Source organism: Sphaerodactylus townsendi, linkage group LG07, assembly GCF_021028975.2.
Source record: "Sphaerodactylus townsendi isolate TG3544 linkage group LG07, MPM_Stown_v2.3, whole genome shotgun sequence".
NCBI lineage: Eukaryota > Metazoa > Chordata > Lepidosauria > Squamata > Sphaerodactylidae > Sphaerodactylus > Sphaerodactylus townsendi.
The window spans coordinates 113,979,080-113,996,864 of NC_059431.1; the positions used below are offsets into that span (position 1 = coordinate 113,979,080).

General features: G+C 48.2%; 2 protein-coding genes across 2 annotated transcripts in view; one reads left to right on the forward strand and one right to left on the reverse strand.

Annotated features, from left to right (window-relative positions):
- Positions 1 to 17,785, forward strand: part of LOC125437073 (solute carrier family 22 member 15-like) — a 62,547-nt gene that overhangs the window by 30,855 nt on the left and 13,907 nt on the right. The window lies entirely within an intron of this gene.
- LOC125436924 (solute carrier family 22 member 15-like) lies at positions 3,999 to 17,551 on the reverse strand. The gene is made up of 6 exons (XM_048504302.1): positions 16,810 to 17,551; positions 14,455 to 14,540; positions 12,389 to 12,509; positions 11,724 to 11,796; positions 7,457 to 7,645; positions 3,999 to 4,351 (listed from the first exon to the last, which is right to left on the reverse strand). The coding sequence occupies exons 2-6, from the start codon at positions 14,474 to 14,476 to the stop codon at positions 4,268 to 4,270; spliced, it is 489 nt and encodes a 162-aa protein (XP_048360259.1). The 5' UTR covers positions 14,477 to 14,540; positions 16,810 to 17,551; the 3' UTR covers positions 3,999 to 4,267.

The window sequence follows — 17,785 nt, forward strand, 5'->3', positions numbered from 1 at the left end:
AACGGTCTTTCAACCAAAAGCCTTTTATTTCTGCTCTTTGGAATTCCTTACATTATGACAGGAATGAGACCTCCAGAATTCAAGCAGTGGATTTCATCCCTGGCTGAGGGGTGGAAGACGGTCCAGACTGCCTTAAAGCAAGCCAAGGACTCACAAAAGTTTCAGGCGGATAAACATCGTTCTGATTTCCCTTTACGTGTGGGGGCTTGGGTTTATTTGTCTACTAAAAACCTTAGAGACGTACACAAATATTCAAAACTGGGCAAGAAATTCGTGGGTCCTTTTAGGATTACAAAAGTGATCAATGATGTTACTGCCCGTTTAGAACTGCCTAACTCCTTAAGTAATATTCATCCCGTCTTTCATTCCAGTTTGCTCAAGGAGGCTCCCGTTTCCGATGCCTGGCACGACCCTCCGGAGATACCCCCACCGACTATAATTGATGGACACAAGCACTATGAAATTGACGCTATTCTGGACTCTCGCTTTAATCGCAATCGTTTGCAATATTTGGTTTCTTGGGTGGGATATTCCTCCGGTTATAATCAATGGGTGTATTCAGAAAACATCGATGCCCCCTCCCTTATTTCTGCGTTTCATCGTGCCTTTCCACTGAAACCGGGGGGGAAGGGTTTTCTGTTAGGAGAAGCAGAATGTAAAGATCTCAGCGGTGCTGATTCTCTTCACAGTCGTTTGGCCTTGACTGAATTCCTTGGCACGGGCGGCGGGCCAGAATCCGCTGCAACCACACTGTTAGAGGGCTTATCTTATGGTGCAAGATGAGCATTCCATTCCGTTCCCATGAGAATGAGACTGGGACTGGAGACACCGGGAGGGGGATGGGACAGGGGATGTTATAACCTGTAGTTTAGGCGGGAGGTCTCATTCCTGTCATGACGTGTGTGTGAGCTTTCTAGGATGTCTGAATGAACGGTCTTTCAACCAAAAGCCTTTTATTTCTGCTCTTTGGAATTCCTTACACCCCCCCTGAATGTGACCGTTGGGACTAAAACATCTGTGCCTGTTCTTCAACCTGTTCTTATATTTACATACATGCTTTGAGAATTAAAAATTACTGATTTATTGTTGTTTGACTGATGTCCTGAGCCCATATAAGGATGGGCAGCTTAGAAATCAAATAAATCAGTAAGTGTCAGCATAAACCATTAGATTCTACAATGAGGAGCCATGTCCTCAGGTCTGAATTGTGACCACCGCCAGAGAGATTCCTACCTCTGACATGACACAGATGTGTGTGAGGAGACAGCTAGACCAGCAGGATATCACGGGGATGTGGGGGTGGCTGCCTCCGAGTATGCTACCAAGTAGTGCTCGTTCTCATTTCTTCCTCCTCCTACAAACCCACAATGAAGCCATAGCCTTAGCCCTGTTCTGTTTAAGATCTCTCATGAAGGTCTTTCCGGCAGCGGCTTGTGACTGATAAGGTCTAGATTAGATTACTGAATGTCCTCTTTGTGGGGCTGCCCTGGAACACTGACTGGAAACTACAGGTCAGAGTGTTGACTAGAGTGTGTCACAGAGACCCTATTGCTTCCGCCCAGTCCCACCTACATTGGCTTCTAATTTAGTTCCTTTAAATCCCTGTATGGCCAGGGACCAATGTTCCTCAAGGATCACGTTCTCCCAGATCAGTGGTTCTCAACCTGGGGGTCAGGACCTGTCTGGGCGCGAGCCCCAGTGCGGCGCCCAGACTTGTTCCGGAGCCGATCGAGACCGCGACCTCGTCCGAGGCTGAGAGGGGACGACGCACTGCTTGGCCGATCTGCCGTTTCCCTGCCCCGACGGGACGCCGCCGCCGCCCCAACACGGCGATTCACCGGCACCTGGACCAGACGCCATGTCGATACATCGACCTACTGATCCTCCGGCTGGGCGATCAGCTGATCCGCCGCCACAAGTGCGCCAGGCCGAGGAACTGCGGGGGCAGGGCTCTAAGCCCAGCCGGGCTCACCCAGTCTCAGCTGAGCCTGATCAGAGGGGATGGCAGCTGGGACAAGGCAGGGAGATGGAAGGGTATATAAGGGGGTGGGAATGGAAGCTCAGGGGCGTTGGCTGAGGGAAGAGGGTGGAGGAGAGAGCTGTGTAGAGGCAGGGAAAGAGGACGGTGTAGCCCAGGAGGGCAGAGAGAGGGAGAGTCCTGTAGGCCAGCTGTGCTGGGGAACAAGCTGGGGGACTCCTGTTGGGTCCCAACCCTGTGAAGGTACAACAGGGGAGGGAAAGTGGTGGGAAGCCCAGTAGGTGGGCCAACCCTCACTCAGTGAGGCAACAGAGCGAGGGAAAAGGTGCAGGAAGGGTGTCAGGGTACGCCTAGGGCTAAGGCACCCTGTGGGCAAGGCTATTTAAGATCTCGGCTGGGGAAGACAACCCCCAGGTAAAGGGAGGAGGGACGCACACTCGCCCCAGGGGGACGGGCGGTCGGGGAGGCACCACAGGACCCCTTTGGGGGTTGAACGACCCTTTCACAGGGGTCGCCTAAGACTCTCTGCATCAGTGCTCTCCATCTGTAAAACGGATAAATGTTAGGGTTGGGGGTCACCACAACAGGAGGAACTGCATTAAAGGGTCGCGGCATTAGGAAGGTTGAGAACCACTGTCCCAGATGAACCCACACGCTCACATGGTCAGGACCACCCCGTTTTTGTCCTGTGTGGCTAGCTTAACAATGGCAGCAGAGCTGGAAGGGTTTTGAGATTCCCAGTTCCAGTTTCTTTCCAAACTTCCATTCAGGGAGCGACAGCGAGCAGGGCTTGCGGAGAGCGCACGCAAGTACATGTGACCGTGAGAAGCCTGTCCCCGCTGAATTTACTCTGCTGCTTAAAACGCTTTCATCTGGTGAAGATTAATATTGGGATAAATAATGATTTAATGTTCATGGGTGTAATGGAGGATAGAAGGGTAGAAAAAATATAGCTATATGTATAAAATAATGATTAAAGTAGCACATGCAACAATAGCTTTAGGCTGGAAAGAAAAGAAAAAATGGACAATCCAGAAATGGTTGGAATATATCTGGGAACTAGTGACACTGAACATTTTCGATATGATAACAAAAAATAAACTGTGGCAAGATAAACAGAGCAAAATTTTGAAAATATGGACAATATATGTGAACTGGATGAAAGAAGCTGGAGTCAATGAGGAGATATGGGAGAAGAGATTACAAAGAATGAACTTACCGATGTTTGTTTGATAAAACCATGAAGAAAATACAGTGGAGGAAGGGGAAAAAGGGGAAAATGTGTTGTTTGAAAACAAATGAAGAAAAGTATTAATATAAAATGGAATATTCAAATGATACAATATAAAATAAAAAAATAAAACGCTTTCATCTCCCTCCTCCAAAAAAAGAGCAGGATAATCAACTCCTGTGACTCATTTCTGAGAAACAGAAATGCCTGGCTAAGCAAGACCATGCACATGAAGCAGCAAACAAACAGAGGGGTTCAGAACTCAACGCTTGTTATACTTCCCTCGCTAGACTTCACCAGCAGGATTCCGGCCGATTGGCTCCTGCCTTGGCAGGCTGCGGGTGGGAGGACAAGGATAACCCTGCCCTGGTGACTAGATATACGATTCCTGATAATGAAAACTATGTTAACAAAGACCACAGCTCTTGTGTTATGTGGTACCCTAGCACAACAGTCGAAGCTGACCCCCCAAAAAAGGAAAATTAAAAGTTGATTTTGCAGATCCCTGTCCGTGATTCAATTATCTTTTTAGTGATCTGGTCTCTGCAGCGTGGCAAGATTTCCAGGTCATTATTCCTGGTTTTTCTCCTTCCAAGCTAGATTAAAATGCCACTGAATGCAGAAGTGGCAAATATTCCCTGTACAGCCAAGAGAGATCACCCCTCGCTATGTTTCAAGATTTTTCTTCCACATTCCCGTTACGTGGTTAGCAATCTCTCTCACCAGCAAACTTGCAATCCTTACAGAACAGCCTGTCTGGAAGGAATAAATTCACAACACACGCAGGAGAAATCTGGCTACAATTGTTAGGTTTCACAAATAGTGTCCTATCCTGCGCCCGCTGCATTTCCGACATCGCCCAGAACTGGGGTGGGTTTCCGTCTGACAGAGCAGGCATCAGTGAGGGATAGATTCTGTTTCTCTCCTGATGCAGGCGGAATGGTGCCACTCCAAGTCTTTTCCGCCCACTTCCATTGTTATCCACGTTTACATTTGTTCAGGTGAGGCTGACCAGAGTTTTAAAAGGCGGTGACTAAACGGAGGTGTTTTCTCGATCGTCACGTGATCATTTGAGTCTCTTCATCTGCATCGTAGAACTCTTCGTCTTCGCTGTCGCTTCCCGCCGAGCTTTCTTGGTCAGACTGAGAGGAAAACGAGATCCTGATATTAGAGAAGGACCTCAGCATGCATTGAACGGCACAATCTGACCAGAGTTACTTTTGCGTGTATGACCTCACTGGGCATGTAACTGGCGCATGCCAGGATTAAACGGCCCCTCCACCCCAGGTTGAGCAGAACCACGGGTGAGAAGCCACACTTTGGCAATGCACACAGCAGCCACATGGATTCTCTCTCTCTGTCTCTCTCTCTCTCTCTCTCTCTCACACACACACACACACACGGGATCTAGTTCAGGGGTCTTGTGGGCACTTTTGGAATTCTGACACATGTAGTTGGTGCAGTCACAAAATGCTATGGCTTACCTTCAGTCACGTACACTCCTTCCGCACATGCAGAACGATGCACTTTCAATCCACTTCCCATGCGCTTTGCAGCAGGATTTTGCTGGGCAAAATAGCAAAATCCACTTGCAAACAGTGGTGAAAGTGGACTGAAAGTGCATCGTTCTGCATGTGCCGAAGGGGCCATAGTGAACATCCTTGTGCTGACGGCAGCTGCTATCCAAAACAACCTTTTTTTCCGAGTCTGCACGGCCACCCAAATCTCAATGAGAAGACTAGGGCTGGGCCCACTTTCTAAAAACCTTTGGCAGCTCCAGGGAAAGTGTCAGCAAGCAACAGGGTGCGTGTGGCACAAGGCTGGAGATCCCAGTCTAGTTCAGTGGTGGCGAACCTATGGCACGGGTGCCAGAGGTGGCACCCAGAGCCCTCTCTGTGGGCACACGTGCACAGAGTTCATCATGTGGGGGGAAAATAGCACACACATCTAGGCTGGCATGGGCCGCTGGACTTGATGTGCATTCACCTCAGCTGGTGGGCCTGGTGCCTGTGCTCCAGGTGGCTGCTACCTGAGGTGGGGGTGGGGGGAAGAGGCGGCAGAGATGCTAGAGAGGCACAGAGCGGCGCATGTGGGACTTGCTGGAGGCTACAGCAGGCTGGCCCCTGCTCGAGGGGGTTATTCAGGCACTTTGTGATAAATAAGTGGGTTTTGGGTTGCAATTTGGGCACTCGGTCTCGAAAAGATTCGCCATCACTGGTCTAGTTCCTAACCCTTCTGAAGCCTCTTCTCTCTTCTCTTGGCTGTCCTTTGGCGGACCCATTCTGGAAAAATGTGTGCATGCCCGGACAGGGAACATTTGTCCTCCTATCCCCATTTCTGGGGTTGTGATCTCCTGTGAGATGGTAGCCAGTCCTGTCCCCTAGCCATGAAGGCCCAGATGTGAAGTACGAAGAAGGGAGCAGAGAAATACCTTGCTCATCTGCTCAGAAGGCAATTAGCCAACTGTCCCTCCTCTCTTGGAAAACTTGTGTCCTGACTGACGGGAGACACTTCTGGGATGCCAGCCCGTCTAGGCACCGCGTGGGAAAACCCACGCTCGTTGCGGTGACGTCAGACTTCATTGCTTAAAAGGGCAGAATGCGGCTTCAGCATATTTGCACACAAGCCAGAAGGGTGCCCGAAGCGGCTAGGAGTCTTTGCGGTTTTGAACGGTGACTTAAGAGTAGGGCGTTCTTCCGGTTAGCAGAAAAGGACAGGATTCACAATAATGGGTTTAAATTACAGGTGGAAAGGTACCGGCGGGACATTAGAACATTTTTTTGGTTACAGTGAGATTTGTTCGGCAATGGAACTGGCTGCCTAGAGCGAAGTTGAGCTCCCTCTCTTTGGCAGTCTTCAAGCAACAGCTGGACAACCATTTGTCAAGGATGCTCTAGGCCAGGGGTGGCCGACCTATGGTGCTCCAGATGTTCATAGTGTCAGACTCTTGAACGTGGAAATAACAAAGACCGTAGGAAAAACCCTAGTTTTTATGTGTAAACTGTTGTTTTTAGCCTGCTGTGTTTAATGTTATTATGTATTGTTGTTGCAGCCCTGCTGTACAGGGGATGGGCGGTTTAAAATCTAATAAATAATAAAATAATAATAATAATAACATCCTAAAGCAGTTTATTTCTAACAACGCGTAGAGTAACATACGAAAGCTGGATCTAAGCTAGAGAGATTAGATCCAGGAACTATATACTTCAACACCCCCGTTTCGCCCCACACCAAATGTCCCTTACAGTTACTACACCATTGGCACTACAGAGCTTCAAAGAATCTGGGAACCGTTCGCACCTTCTTGCAGATAAGCTGGCGCCAGGAGGTTGCCAGGGAGGGGAGAGGAAAACAGGGAAGCATTCACAGGAAAACATTTGCAATTCTTACACAGCAAGACATCTAATCACTGACAGGCATGGTCCTGACACATAGACTACAATTCCCAACAGCCCTTGGCAGAGGCTGATGGGAATTGTAGTCCACAAACATATGGAGCACCATAGGTCGGCCACCCCTGCTCTAGGCCAATCTTGCACTGAACAGGGGGCTGTATGGCCCCCTCCAACTCTGTGATTCTTCCCCTTGTGGCAGAAGATCTGGTACTACCCAGACTTACAATACAATACAACAACCTTTATTAGGCATATTAAAATAGGCTCCAGAGTATTACAGACATTTCTGAAGTACAAATCAAAAGTACATTCAAAACACAGACAGATAAACTGTATCTAGCATTGGACGTTAATTAGAAAATTCTGTCACTTGTAAAAGAAATTTTGCTACTTTTTCCAAGAGCACAGCCTCTGTGTTATTTAACAAAAGCTCCACAACAGAGTTGTCAGAGTCTCCTTCAGGTTTGTCTAAGACCCGCCCAGGAGAGAAATTCCTAATACCCACATATCTCGGACAGTCGAGTATAATGTGAGCAAGAGTCTCCACTTGGTTTTTACAGTGTGGACAGACCCGATCCTGGAGAGGGATGGATAAGTAACGACCCTTTGTAATGGCCGATGGGAAGGTATTGGATCTGGCCCTTGTAATAATCCATCTCTGTTGGGGTTCAGTTAATAGTTCAAGATATTTGGCTATGTGCCCCTGTTCCGGTACTATTCCAACAGAAAGGGGTGAGCATGATTTGTTTGCTTGGCCCAACAAGATATGGTATTCCTGTTCGTACCCAGACTTAATGGAGACACTTCTTTCTTTCAGAGGGACAGGGTTAACAAGGTTCCAGAGGGTCTTACCCGGGAGCCCTCCAGCGTCTGCAGGGCCACAGCTTCACTGCCCAGCCTCCGATAAGAGCAAACCTGCAGGTCCGATATCGTCTCCAGCAACGGGCTGTTTAAGGTCTCGGGCAACAAGAGACTCAGCAAGCCCGACAGCAAGCCCATCACTCCAAACACGACGTAAGGCAGAGACCACTGCACAGATCTCTGTAAAAAATCACGAACAAAGATCAGCAAAGCAACATGCTTAACAGCGTCCCACGTTTGCCCAGCGTCTACGGCCGCCACGTATTTGCACATTAAATCTTCTTCCAGCTTCTCAACGGTGGCAAAGAACGCACGGCCCAAGAGTAGTCGCGGCTTGGCTTGTGGTAACACGCACACAGATACACAAGCACATCATGACGCAAACTCAGCACCGATCTGCTTCACAAGCGCCTCTACGCATCAATTCATTGTGAGAATTCGTCCCAAAGTATAGCATGAAGAGCGCAATGTTTGAGCAGTATAAGAACATCAGGTCTATAAAAACAGTCCCTTTGTCAGGCTGGGGTGGGGACAAGAGATGAAGAGACCTGTATCGGCATCTCCTTCCTTCCGCGTGATGCTACAGAAGGGGGGGGGGGGGGAAAAGTCAGAAAGGGGGACCCCCTCCCCCAGTTCTTTTCCTGGGGGAGGGGGAAGCAGCAGTGGCGTAGGAGGTTAAGAGCTCGTGCATCTAATCTGGAGGAACCGGGTTTGATTCCCAGATCTGCCACCTGAGCTGTGGAGGCTTATCTGGGGAATTCAGATTAGCCTGTGCACTCCCACACACACCAGCTGGGTGACCTTGGGCTAGTCACAGCTTCTCGGAGCTCTCTCAGCCCCACCTACCTCACAGGGTGTTTGTTGTGAAGGGGGAAGGGCAAGGAGATTGTAAGCCCCTTTGAGTCTCCTGCAGGAGAGAAAGGGGGGATATAAATCCAAACTCTTCTTCTTCTTCCTCTTTTCTTTTAAATAAGTCCACTGTGATGCGCTGGATCTTATCAGACTGCTTATTAGAAAGTAGGACCCAGGCATGCCAGTACCTAACAAGAAACCTCTGTGGATCGCACCAGTGGTTTATCTCCTCCAGTATCTGGTTCCATGCAGAGGCAGAGTAGCTGCCCAGGAAGACCAACGACAGGACACGGAGGCCGAGGGCTTCCCCTGATACCAGACGCTCCCTCGTCCCGCCAATTTCCCTTCATACAAAACTGTCCTTGCGCAACCAACTTGTTCTGGCTTGGAACCAGGGTATCTGAAGGACCGTCATGTTCCTACCTGGGCATGAAAACTGCGGCGAGAGACCTTCCTGACCCCCTCACCCATTGAAGAAGCTCATCTGGTGTTCCCATGAGACAGGGCCTTTTCAGAGATGGCCCCACCATTATGGAACAACCTCCCTAGAAAGTCGATGCCTCGTCCCCTCGCTTTGGATCTTCAAATGGTAGTTGAAGATAGTTTTATTTGGGACTGCATTTCACTGATTTAAGCCTCTATTCATAGAAGAAGAAGAGTTTGGATTTATATCCCCCCTTTCTCTCCTACAGGAGACTCAAAGGGACTTACAATCTCCTTTCCCTTCCCCCCTCACAACAGACACCCTGTGAGGTAGGTGGGGCTGACTAGCCCAAGGTCACCCAGCTGGCGTGTGTGGGAGTGTACAGGCTAATCTGAATTCCCCAGATAAGCCTCCACAGCTCAGGCGGCAGAGCTGCGAATCAAACCTGGTTCCTCCAGATTAGATACACGAGCTCTTAACCTCCTACGCCACTGCTGCTCCTTTAGATCATTGTAATTGAAGTTTATGGGTTGTTCATAATGGTTTTCATGATGGTTTTAAATGGATTTTATTTCATTTATATTTCTACACCGGCTCAGTACAAGGCAAGTGCCTAGCAAAGGGATGCAGGGGATTCCACACATGGGGTGCCACATGAGAAAAACCCTGGCCTCTGATTGGGCCCTAAAGTGCAGAGTTCTGAAAACTTCTGAAGGATTGGGCAAGTTGCTATGGCAGAAGGGGGACCCCAAGAAGACCCAAGCTGATAGCTGCAGCTCAGCGGTATCCAGATCTAACCTCCAACATCTTTGGGTTGGGCGCCATCTGGCCTTTGGGTTGGGCGCCATCTGTGCATGCATCTGTGCATGTATTTTTACCTGTAATTTTTGGAATTGCTGCTGTAATGTATTTTAATGAATTTTAATGTTTTATTGTTATTGTATTTATGAGATCTTATATTGTATTTATGTCTCATTGTACACCGCCCAGAGCCCTTCGGGGGTTGGGCGGTCTATCAAGCCTAATAAATAATAATAATAATAACATCTCCACTTAAAATGATCTCAGACGGGAAACGTACTCTGCTGGAGTCACTACCAGACAGGGTAGGCAAGAAGGTGGCTTCAGAGGTCCATCTGTTTTAAGCAAGCCTCAGGAACGCAGAACGACCAGCTCATTTGCGTTTCCGAACACAGACTGAGCATGGGTGCGCGCAGAGGTGGGATCCAGCAGGTTCTCACAGGTTCCCGAGAGTAGGTTACTAATTATGTGTGTGTGCCGAGAGGGGGTTACTAATTGGTGATTTTGCCATGTGATCTTTGCCTTAGTTACGCCCCTCTTCTCAGCAGTAGCGCGCAGAACTTGAAGCAGTCTAGCAGGAGGTGCACCGGCGTGCGTGGCAGCCTGCGCCTGCGTGCATTCGTTTCCCACCCAAGGACCGGCGCAGCGGCTGCGTCCTTGCCACAGCCCCGCCCAGGAATGCCCCACCCCCGGAATGGCCCAGCCACGCCCTCGTCGTGCCCTGCCCTGGCGCTATGCCACAGTTTGAATCCCACCACCATGGGAACCTGTTACTAAAATTTTTGGATCCCACCACTGGGTGCGCGCCTTCCCTTCTATGCACAAGGTGTGTCTGCTGCTGCCTTCTCAGAGTCGGAATAGCCGAGAGGAACTCTTGGGAACGGCATCTGCCAATCAACTCTCTAGATGCAACGTTAAAACTCACTACAACACACAAACGCGTTGCATCAACCGCTTTTATATATGTGCATAACAACAATAAAGTGCATAAATAGTGAAGTTAAGGGAAAACACAACAAATAGTGCAATTCTTACGGCAATACAGCTTATGGTGGTCACAATTGCGGCATTCACTTATCACGCCTTTAGTACGTCTCAACATTTTATAGTTAGGTTGTAAGATACCAGCAAGATAGATGGGGAAACTATCCCAACGAAGACTGACAAAACGATCCGAAGAAGATTTTTTCGAAAACAGCTATATTAGCACCATCCGTTCATTTCAAACAGTTTCAAGCATTCGGATTGGCCATTGGACATTCCGTCTATCATTCAGCATAAAAAAAAAGAGTTGGATGAATCGTTGCTGCAGCACACTGCAGCCTATGCGAAGTCTCTGAGAACAGTAAGCTTTGTCCCTTTGAGGATCATGGATACGGAGTTTTGTGACAATTAAAAGACATAAGAGGACATTATTGAGATGTACTAAAGGCGTGATAAGTGAATGCTGCAATTGTAACCACCATAAGCTGAGTTGCTGTAAGAACAGAATCTGCCAGGCACGGCCCACCGTTCACAGCAGCCATTGCCAACCTCCATGTGAGGCCTGGAGATCTCCTGGAATTACAGCTGATCTCCAGAAGACAGGGATCAGATCCCCGACAGAAAATGGCCGCTTTGGAGGGTGGGCTCTACGGCACTGGGCCCTGATGAGGTCCTTCCCCAGACTTCAACCCCAAATCTCCAAGAATTCCCCAACCTGGAGTTGGCATTCCTACTCTCGATCACTGCCTGATCTTGGACGAAGCTTGACCTGTGCCGGCGAGTGGCAAACTGCCACACGTGGTTATTCTCCGAAGCGACTGATCCTAGAAAAAGAATGTTCTCACCTAGCCTCATCTCTGCTCACTGAAGGGAAAAAAATGGGCATCTACGAAAAGTACGGTGTCAAAAAAAAGAAAAGGAGAACTTTGCCTCTTGCAAAGGAAGAACAGATTTGTGCAACACACGTTTCATTTGGGGTGCTGTGTGGTTTCCGGGCTGTACGGCCATGTTCTGGCAGCATTTCTAGAACGCAGCCTTTCTAGAACACGGCCATTTCCAGAAATGCTGCTAGAACACGGCCACACAGCCCGGAAACCACACAGCACCCCAGTGATTCTGGCCGTGAAAGCCTTCGACAGCGCATTTGATTTCTTTGAAGTATTCGGAGAAGAGACAAAATGCAAAGTTGAGACGCACCAGAGCTGGAACGAAAGGAGCAATAATCCCTCCGATTCGGGAGAACATGGAACAGGCACCCATTCCGACGTTCCTACAAGAAATGACAAACAGCAATGTTTCCAGCAGGGCAATGCGGACTTCTAACTGCACTTCTTTGATCCAGAGGGGGTGTCTGAACACTGAAAGCCGTTCCCCAGCAGAACTCCCAACATATAGCAACGAAGGATCGTGCTGTTTGGACAGAGAGTCAAAGCTGCTCTCTACCGACCAACTGGGATGAGTTGTATTTTTAAAAAGCAGGCGCTTTTCCTGTGGCAGCCACTGAGAGGAACAGGTGGTCTCATCATCAGCCATTCTGCTCGGCTGCATCAAAGGGAGAGATCAGGCAACAACCCTCCCCACCCCAACTGGCTCAACTGGACCCTCCCCCCTCCCGGAACACATGGCCATTATGTAATGTTATATAACAGGGATGGGTGTGCGTGCCATCAAGTCATGGCTGATTTATGGTAGCAGACAAGTGGGCAACCTGATGAAGAGGGAAGCAGTAGGGCTTTCCCCCACGAGAGCCATGGGTCCCTACTGGTTTTATATGTTGAACTCATTGGCAAAAAAGCAGGACATACAGCCAGCATACGGACAACACAGACAACACCCACCCACCCAAGGAGAAGTTTTCTTACCTAATCACAGTAGGGTAGAGTTCTGACGTGTAGATGTACACAATGTTAAATGCAGAACTGATGGTCAGCTTTCCCAGTAAAGACAAGGACCGGCTGTTTACAAAAGCAAACACTCCTGCAGCTGTTCGGGAAAACACAACAATTGTCAAACGTTTGGCAGCCAGCTTTGTTCATTTGCACACTCTGGGGGACTTAGTCTTATGGGGAGGCCATCGCTCAATGGACGGGTACTGAACTGATCAGAAAATATGCTTTTAAAAACAGCAAGGAAATCGCAATTAAGGTTCTAGTCCAGGGGTCTGCAACCTGTGGCTCTCCAGATGTTCATGGACTACCTATCCCATCAGCCCCTGCCAATTGGCCATGCTGGCAAGGGCTGATGGGATTTGTAGTCCATGAACATCTGGAGAGCCTCAGGTTGCAGACCCCTGTTCCAGTCGTGCAGAAGCAAGATGCTTTGTTAAGGATGGGGCACCTGCCTGATCCCTGGCCTGGCCTTGAAGACTTCGCTTCGCTTGAGAACACTGCTAGTGATTTCATCCTGCTGGGATCCTGAGGGAAGGGGCTTAACCATCCTGAAAAATCTGCAGTGGCAGAACAGGCTCTAAGCAAAACTGGACATAACATTTTATTTGAAAACACTGAAATTCTGGACAACTCAGACGGTTACTATGTCAGACTACACAGGGAGGCTACTGAAATCCAGAAATACCAAGACAACTTCAACAAGAAGGAAGAGACTCTGGGAATTAACAAAGCTTGGCTACCAGTACTTAAAAACACCAGAATTAAAGGCCAAGGGCATGCTAGGCTCATGGACAATGGACTACACCCAGACGTAGGATTTGCATTCACTAATACTGTTGCTGCTGCAGGGAATGCAAATGCGAACATGAATGTAAATGGACTGAAAACCCCACCCACAATACAATGCAGTCAACCACACCTTTGCATAGCAAATTCCACCCAAAACACTTACTGATTGGTTCTCCACCCTGGGACATGGACAATATATACCCCACTAAACATTCCCTTCTCACTGGCCACAGCGTGTAACAGATTTCTCTCTGTGATACACCTCTGAAGATGCCAGCCACAGATGCAGGCGAAACGTTAGGAACAAGATCTACCAGACCACGGCCACACAGCCTGGGAAACCCACCAGAACCAGTTGAATCTGGCCGTGAAAGCCTTCAACAATCCAAAGAAGATCTGCTGCCTCTACTGCAGTTTCCTGTTATCTACTAAAAGTATATGAAATGCACAATTGGGACTTAGTGAATTCTCCATAAATATAACTAACTGCACATGGGAAACCGCTCCAAAGAAAAGCTGGCGTAATAATTTTGTTCGCAGATAGGTTTAAAACTTGGACATTCATGTTCTTTAAAAGAAGCCTTTTTGCAGAAGTGGGATCCAGCAGGTTCTCACAGGTTCCCGAGAATAGGTTACTAATTATTTGTGTGTGCCGAGAGGGGGTTACTAATTGGTGATTTTGCCACGTGATTTTTGCCTTAGTTACGCCCCTCCTCTCAGCAGTAGTGCGCAGAACTTGAAGCAGTCTAGCAGGAGGTGCACCAGCGTGCGTGGCAGCCTGCGCCTGCGTGCATTCGTTTCCCGGCCAAGGACCGGCGCAGCAACTGCGTCCTTGCCACAGCGCCACCCAGGAATGCCCCGCCCCCGGAATGTCCAGCCACGCCCCCGTTGTGTCCCGCCCAGCCCCATTGGCGCTACGCCAGTTTGAATCCCACCACCATGGGAACCTGTTACTAAAATTTTTGGATCCCACAACTGCTTTTTTCTATAAGCCCCCCAAAAGAAGTATAATAAAGAGAAGAACTAGACTTGAGAGTCACACATTTTTAACTCAAGCCCCAACTCACTGTCTGGCAGACCCACAGAGATTCTCTGCTTCTGGTTGTGACAAATCCAAAGATGATCCTTGGATATATGCAGCAGAAGACTGCTTCTGTTTTATTATTTTTGCCAAACTTTGTTGAGAAGATAAAGGGCTGCTGTAGACTTTCCACAATTGAGAAACCGCATACACAGGCATAACCCCTCACCTTTCTTTTCAGGAAGAAACATGACAACGAGAGAGGCCAGTCCTCCCAGGCACAAAAACGCTGCAAGGGTCCGTTTCCGGCCAAACCTGATGAGCCAGAAAGAAAATGCTGAGACATGTTCTTTGCTTTATTCACGTGGCATCGCTTCTCATCTTCTACAAAGTCACAAGGAACACAAAGAGGATCCAAACTTCTGACTGTATTTTTTTAGCTTAGCTGGGGTCTTGACTGTGTTTTTGGAGGTGGGACAAATATTAGTAAATTTGAAGCACTGAGATTAGACATTAATTTGCAATCCTTCGCCCCAGATTCAAACACCCTGATGCCAGGTATAAACAAACTCCCAGGGCATTCCGAGTTCAAACATCACAATGTGCTATGGTTTGTTTGCGCAACAAGCTACGGTTGGCTTTCAGACTAACAAATTCTGGTTTGTGCATAAGCCCCAGGTTGCTTTCTTCTTTCCTCCTCTCTGCCTACTAGCAGGGGAGATGCTCTCTCTGTCCATTTATATCTGTGGCCAAGTGGTTGCCCTGATCTGGGTAGTCCAGGCTAGTCCAGGCACATCAGATTTGGGGAAATAAGCAGGGTTGGCCCTGGTTTGTACTTAGATGGGAGACCAACAAGGAAGTCTAGGCTTGCAACACGGGGGCAGGCAAGGGCAAATCACCCCTGGATGCCTTTCCCCCTAAAAACCCTACAGGTCGCCATAAGCTGGTTGCAACTTGGTGGCCTTTTCCACCCCCAAGTGGCCGCATGGGGCAGCGCTACTGAACAAACTGTGGTGAATTCCAACACCCAAACAAGCCATGATTAGTACAAATAGGAGTCGACCCACAAACTGCAAATGCTAGCTTGAAACCCAACTATGAACAGTGAACGGGGCTTAAGAATCTGTCAAGACCCTGTCAAGATTTCATCTCTTCCCTGGCTCTTGCCATGAGACAACAGGGTAGGCCAGGAGGAGGTGGTAGTGTGGGAGTCCTTGGCTTGTTATGCTGTTGGCCCTGGGCGTGTGGACTTTCGTTTTTAGGCATGCAGTGACTTTTTTCATCCTTCCAGGCAGCCAGCACCTGGTGCTTATCCTTGTTTTGGCCTTGGAGGCTTTACGCAGCCTGAGAATGTTTCTAGGGATCTCACCCACCTGGGATGCTGAGACGGGGGGCGTGCGTGCGTGCGTGCGAGCGTGCGTGCGAGCGAGCGTATATGCGAGCGAGCGAGTGAGCGAGTGAGTGTGCGTTTTGGGGCAAGGATAACTAGTAGTAAAACTTAGTTCCTGCAAAGCTTGCTTGTATTCTGTTAGGCGGCAGAAGATCTGGGCGCCAAAGAACACGATGGCTAGATACCAACAACAACAACCTTTATTTGGCATTTGAAAATAGGTTCTAGAGCATTGCCAGACATTTTTGAAATAAAAATCAAGAGTACATTCAAAACGCAGACAGGAAGACTGCATATAGCAGTGTACATTACTTAGAAAGTTCTGTCACTTGTAAAAGAAATTTTGCTACTTTTTCCAAGAACATGACATCTGTGTTGTTTAACAGAAGCTCCACAACAGAACAGTCAGAGTCACTTTCAGATTTGTCTAGGGCCAGCCTGGGAGAAAAATTCCTGATGCCCATGTATCTCGGACAGTCAAGAATAATGTGAGCAAGAGTCTCCACTTGATTTTTACAGTGTGGACAAACCTGATCCTGGAGAGGGATGGATAAGTAACAACCCTTTGTAATGGCCGATGGGAAGGTATTGGATCTGGCCCTTGTAGGCTAGATACCATAAAAGCTGATACAGGCATGAGCATCAACCAGCTGAAGGAAGCAGTACTTAATCGAAAAATGTGGAAAGAGCTTTCATGTCGGGTCGCCAAGGGTCGAGAACAACTGAATGGATATCATCATCATTCTGTTAGTAGTGTTCCTGTCAATAAACCAATTTCTGAATCCAAGAGCCTCATTACTGCCGGAGGTTGACAGATCTTGACTGAATCCACCATTTACTTATTTATGGATTTCTATCCCGCTCTCCCAGTCAAGGCAAGCTCAGAGTGGCCTCCAACTGATGTATCAATAAAATGTGTACAGCGCAACAGCGCCTTTAATACTCCATCCAGGGTGGAACAATTTAAGCAAAACATCCCCTTTCCTTAAAGGTCAATAATAATCAAAGACAAATAATGCAGAACCTCCCACACTGGAAAAACGCATACATTATCTGTTGCATTTAGTGTCTCAAAAGAACAGAACGGTCATTAACAGCAGGTACAGAGGTCATTAAAATCACGACAAAATCACGTGACCAGGGTGGAGGAGATGATGGGTCAGGGGTTAAAGTTCCCCACAGTTCCACACTCACCATTTTTGATTAATCAAGTAGATGCAGAGCGGGTAGGCAGGGATCTCTATCAGCCCAGAAAGAGCGAGATTGGCATAGATGCTGCCTCCCAGGTCACCCGCATTGAGAGTAAGACCGTAGTAAACTAAGCTGCATACAAACCTGCAGGGGAAAGAGAGAGGAAAACAAGCAAGAGTCCATGTCAAAACAAGGAAGAATCTTGCGGCACCTGAAAAACGAACGTGGCTGCGTCACGAGCCAGAGCCCGTGCTTCTTGGCACGTCTGAATAAAGCAGGCTCTGATTCATGAAAGATTATGCCCTCATACAGGAGCCTTCCGTACATCAGGTTCCGGCTGCAGGGCACTAACACAGCTCCCCCTCTGGAATCAGACAAAAGTGGTTCTTTTAGTTTCCCAACGAGAACCTATCATAGTTCCACAGGACTTGGAAGACAGAGGTATTCCAGCAGGCCTATGGTTGAGGGCAGCAAAGGCAGTCCAACATTGCTGGCCTCCCTTTATATCTTTGCCCTCTTCCTTTCCCCTCTTTCCCCTTTCTTCTTGTTCTTTCCCATTCTCCATTTTTCCTATCTCCCTTGATTCATTCAGAATTGATTTTATGGCACTACTGGGAACTGATTGCTAATTTTAACTATGAATTTTTGTGATAAGTCACCTGGGAAGGGCGGCCTACCTTCCTTCCTTCCTTCCTTCCTTCCTTCCTTCCTTCCTTCCTTCCTTCCTTCCTTCCTTCCTTCCTTCCTTCCTTCCTTCCTTCCCTCCCTCCCTCCCTCCCTCCCTCCCTCCCTCCCTCCCTCATCATTCATTCACTCACTCACTCACTCACTCACTCACTCACTCACTCACTCACTCATTCATTCACTCACTCACTCACTCTCATTCATTCATTCATTCATTCATTCATTCATTCATTCATTCATTCATTCATTCAATCAATCAATCAATCAATCAATCAATCAATCAATCAATCAATCA

Excerpts from the sequence above, each read along its gene's own strand:
- LOC125436924 (XM_048504302.1), bottom strand. The coding sequence starts at position 14,476 with ATGTTTCTTCCTGAAAAGAAAG. Across the intron at positions 11,797-12,388 it reads CTCTACCCTACTGTGATTAG|GAACGTCGGAATGGGTGCCT; the intron begins GTAAGAAAACTT and ends CATTTCTTGTAG. Across the intron at positions 7,646-11,723 it reads CTCCTTTCGTTCCAGCTCTG|AGATCTGTGCAGTGGTCTCT; the intron begins GTGCGTCTCAAC and ends GATTTTTTACAG.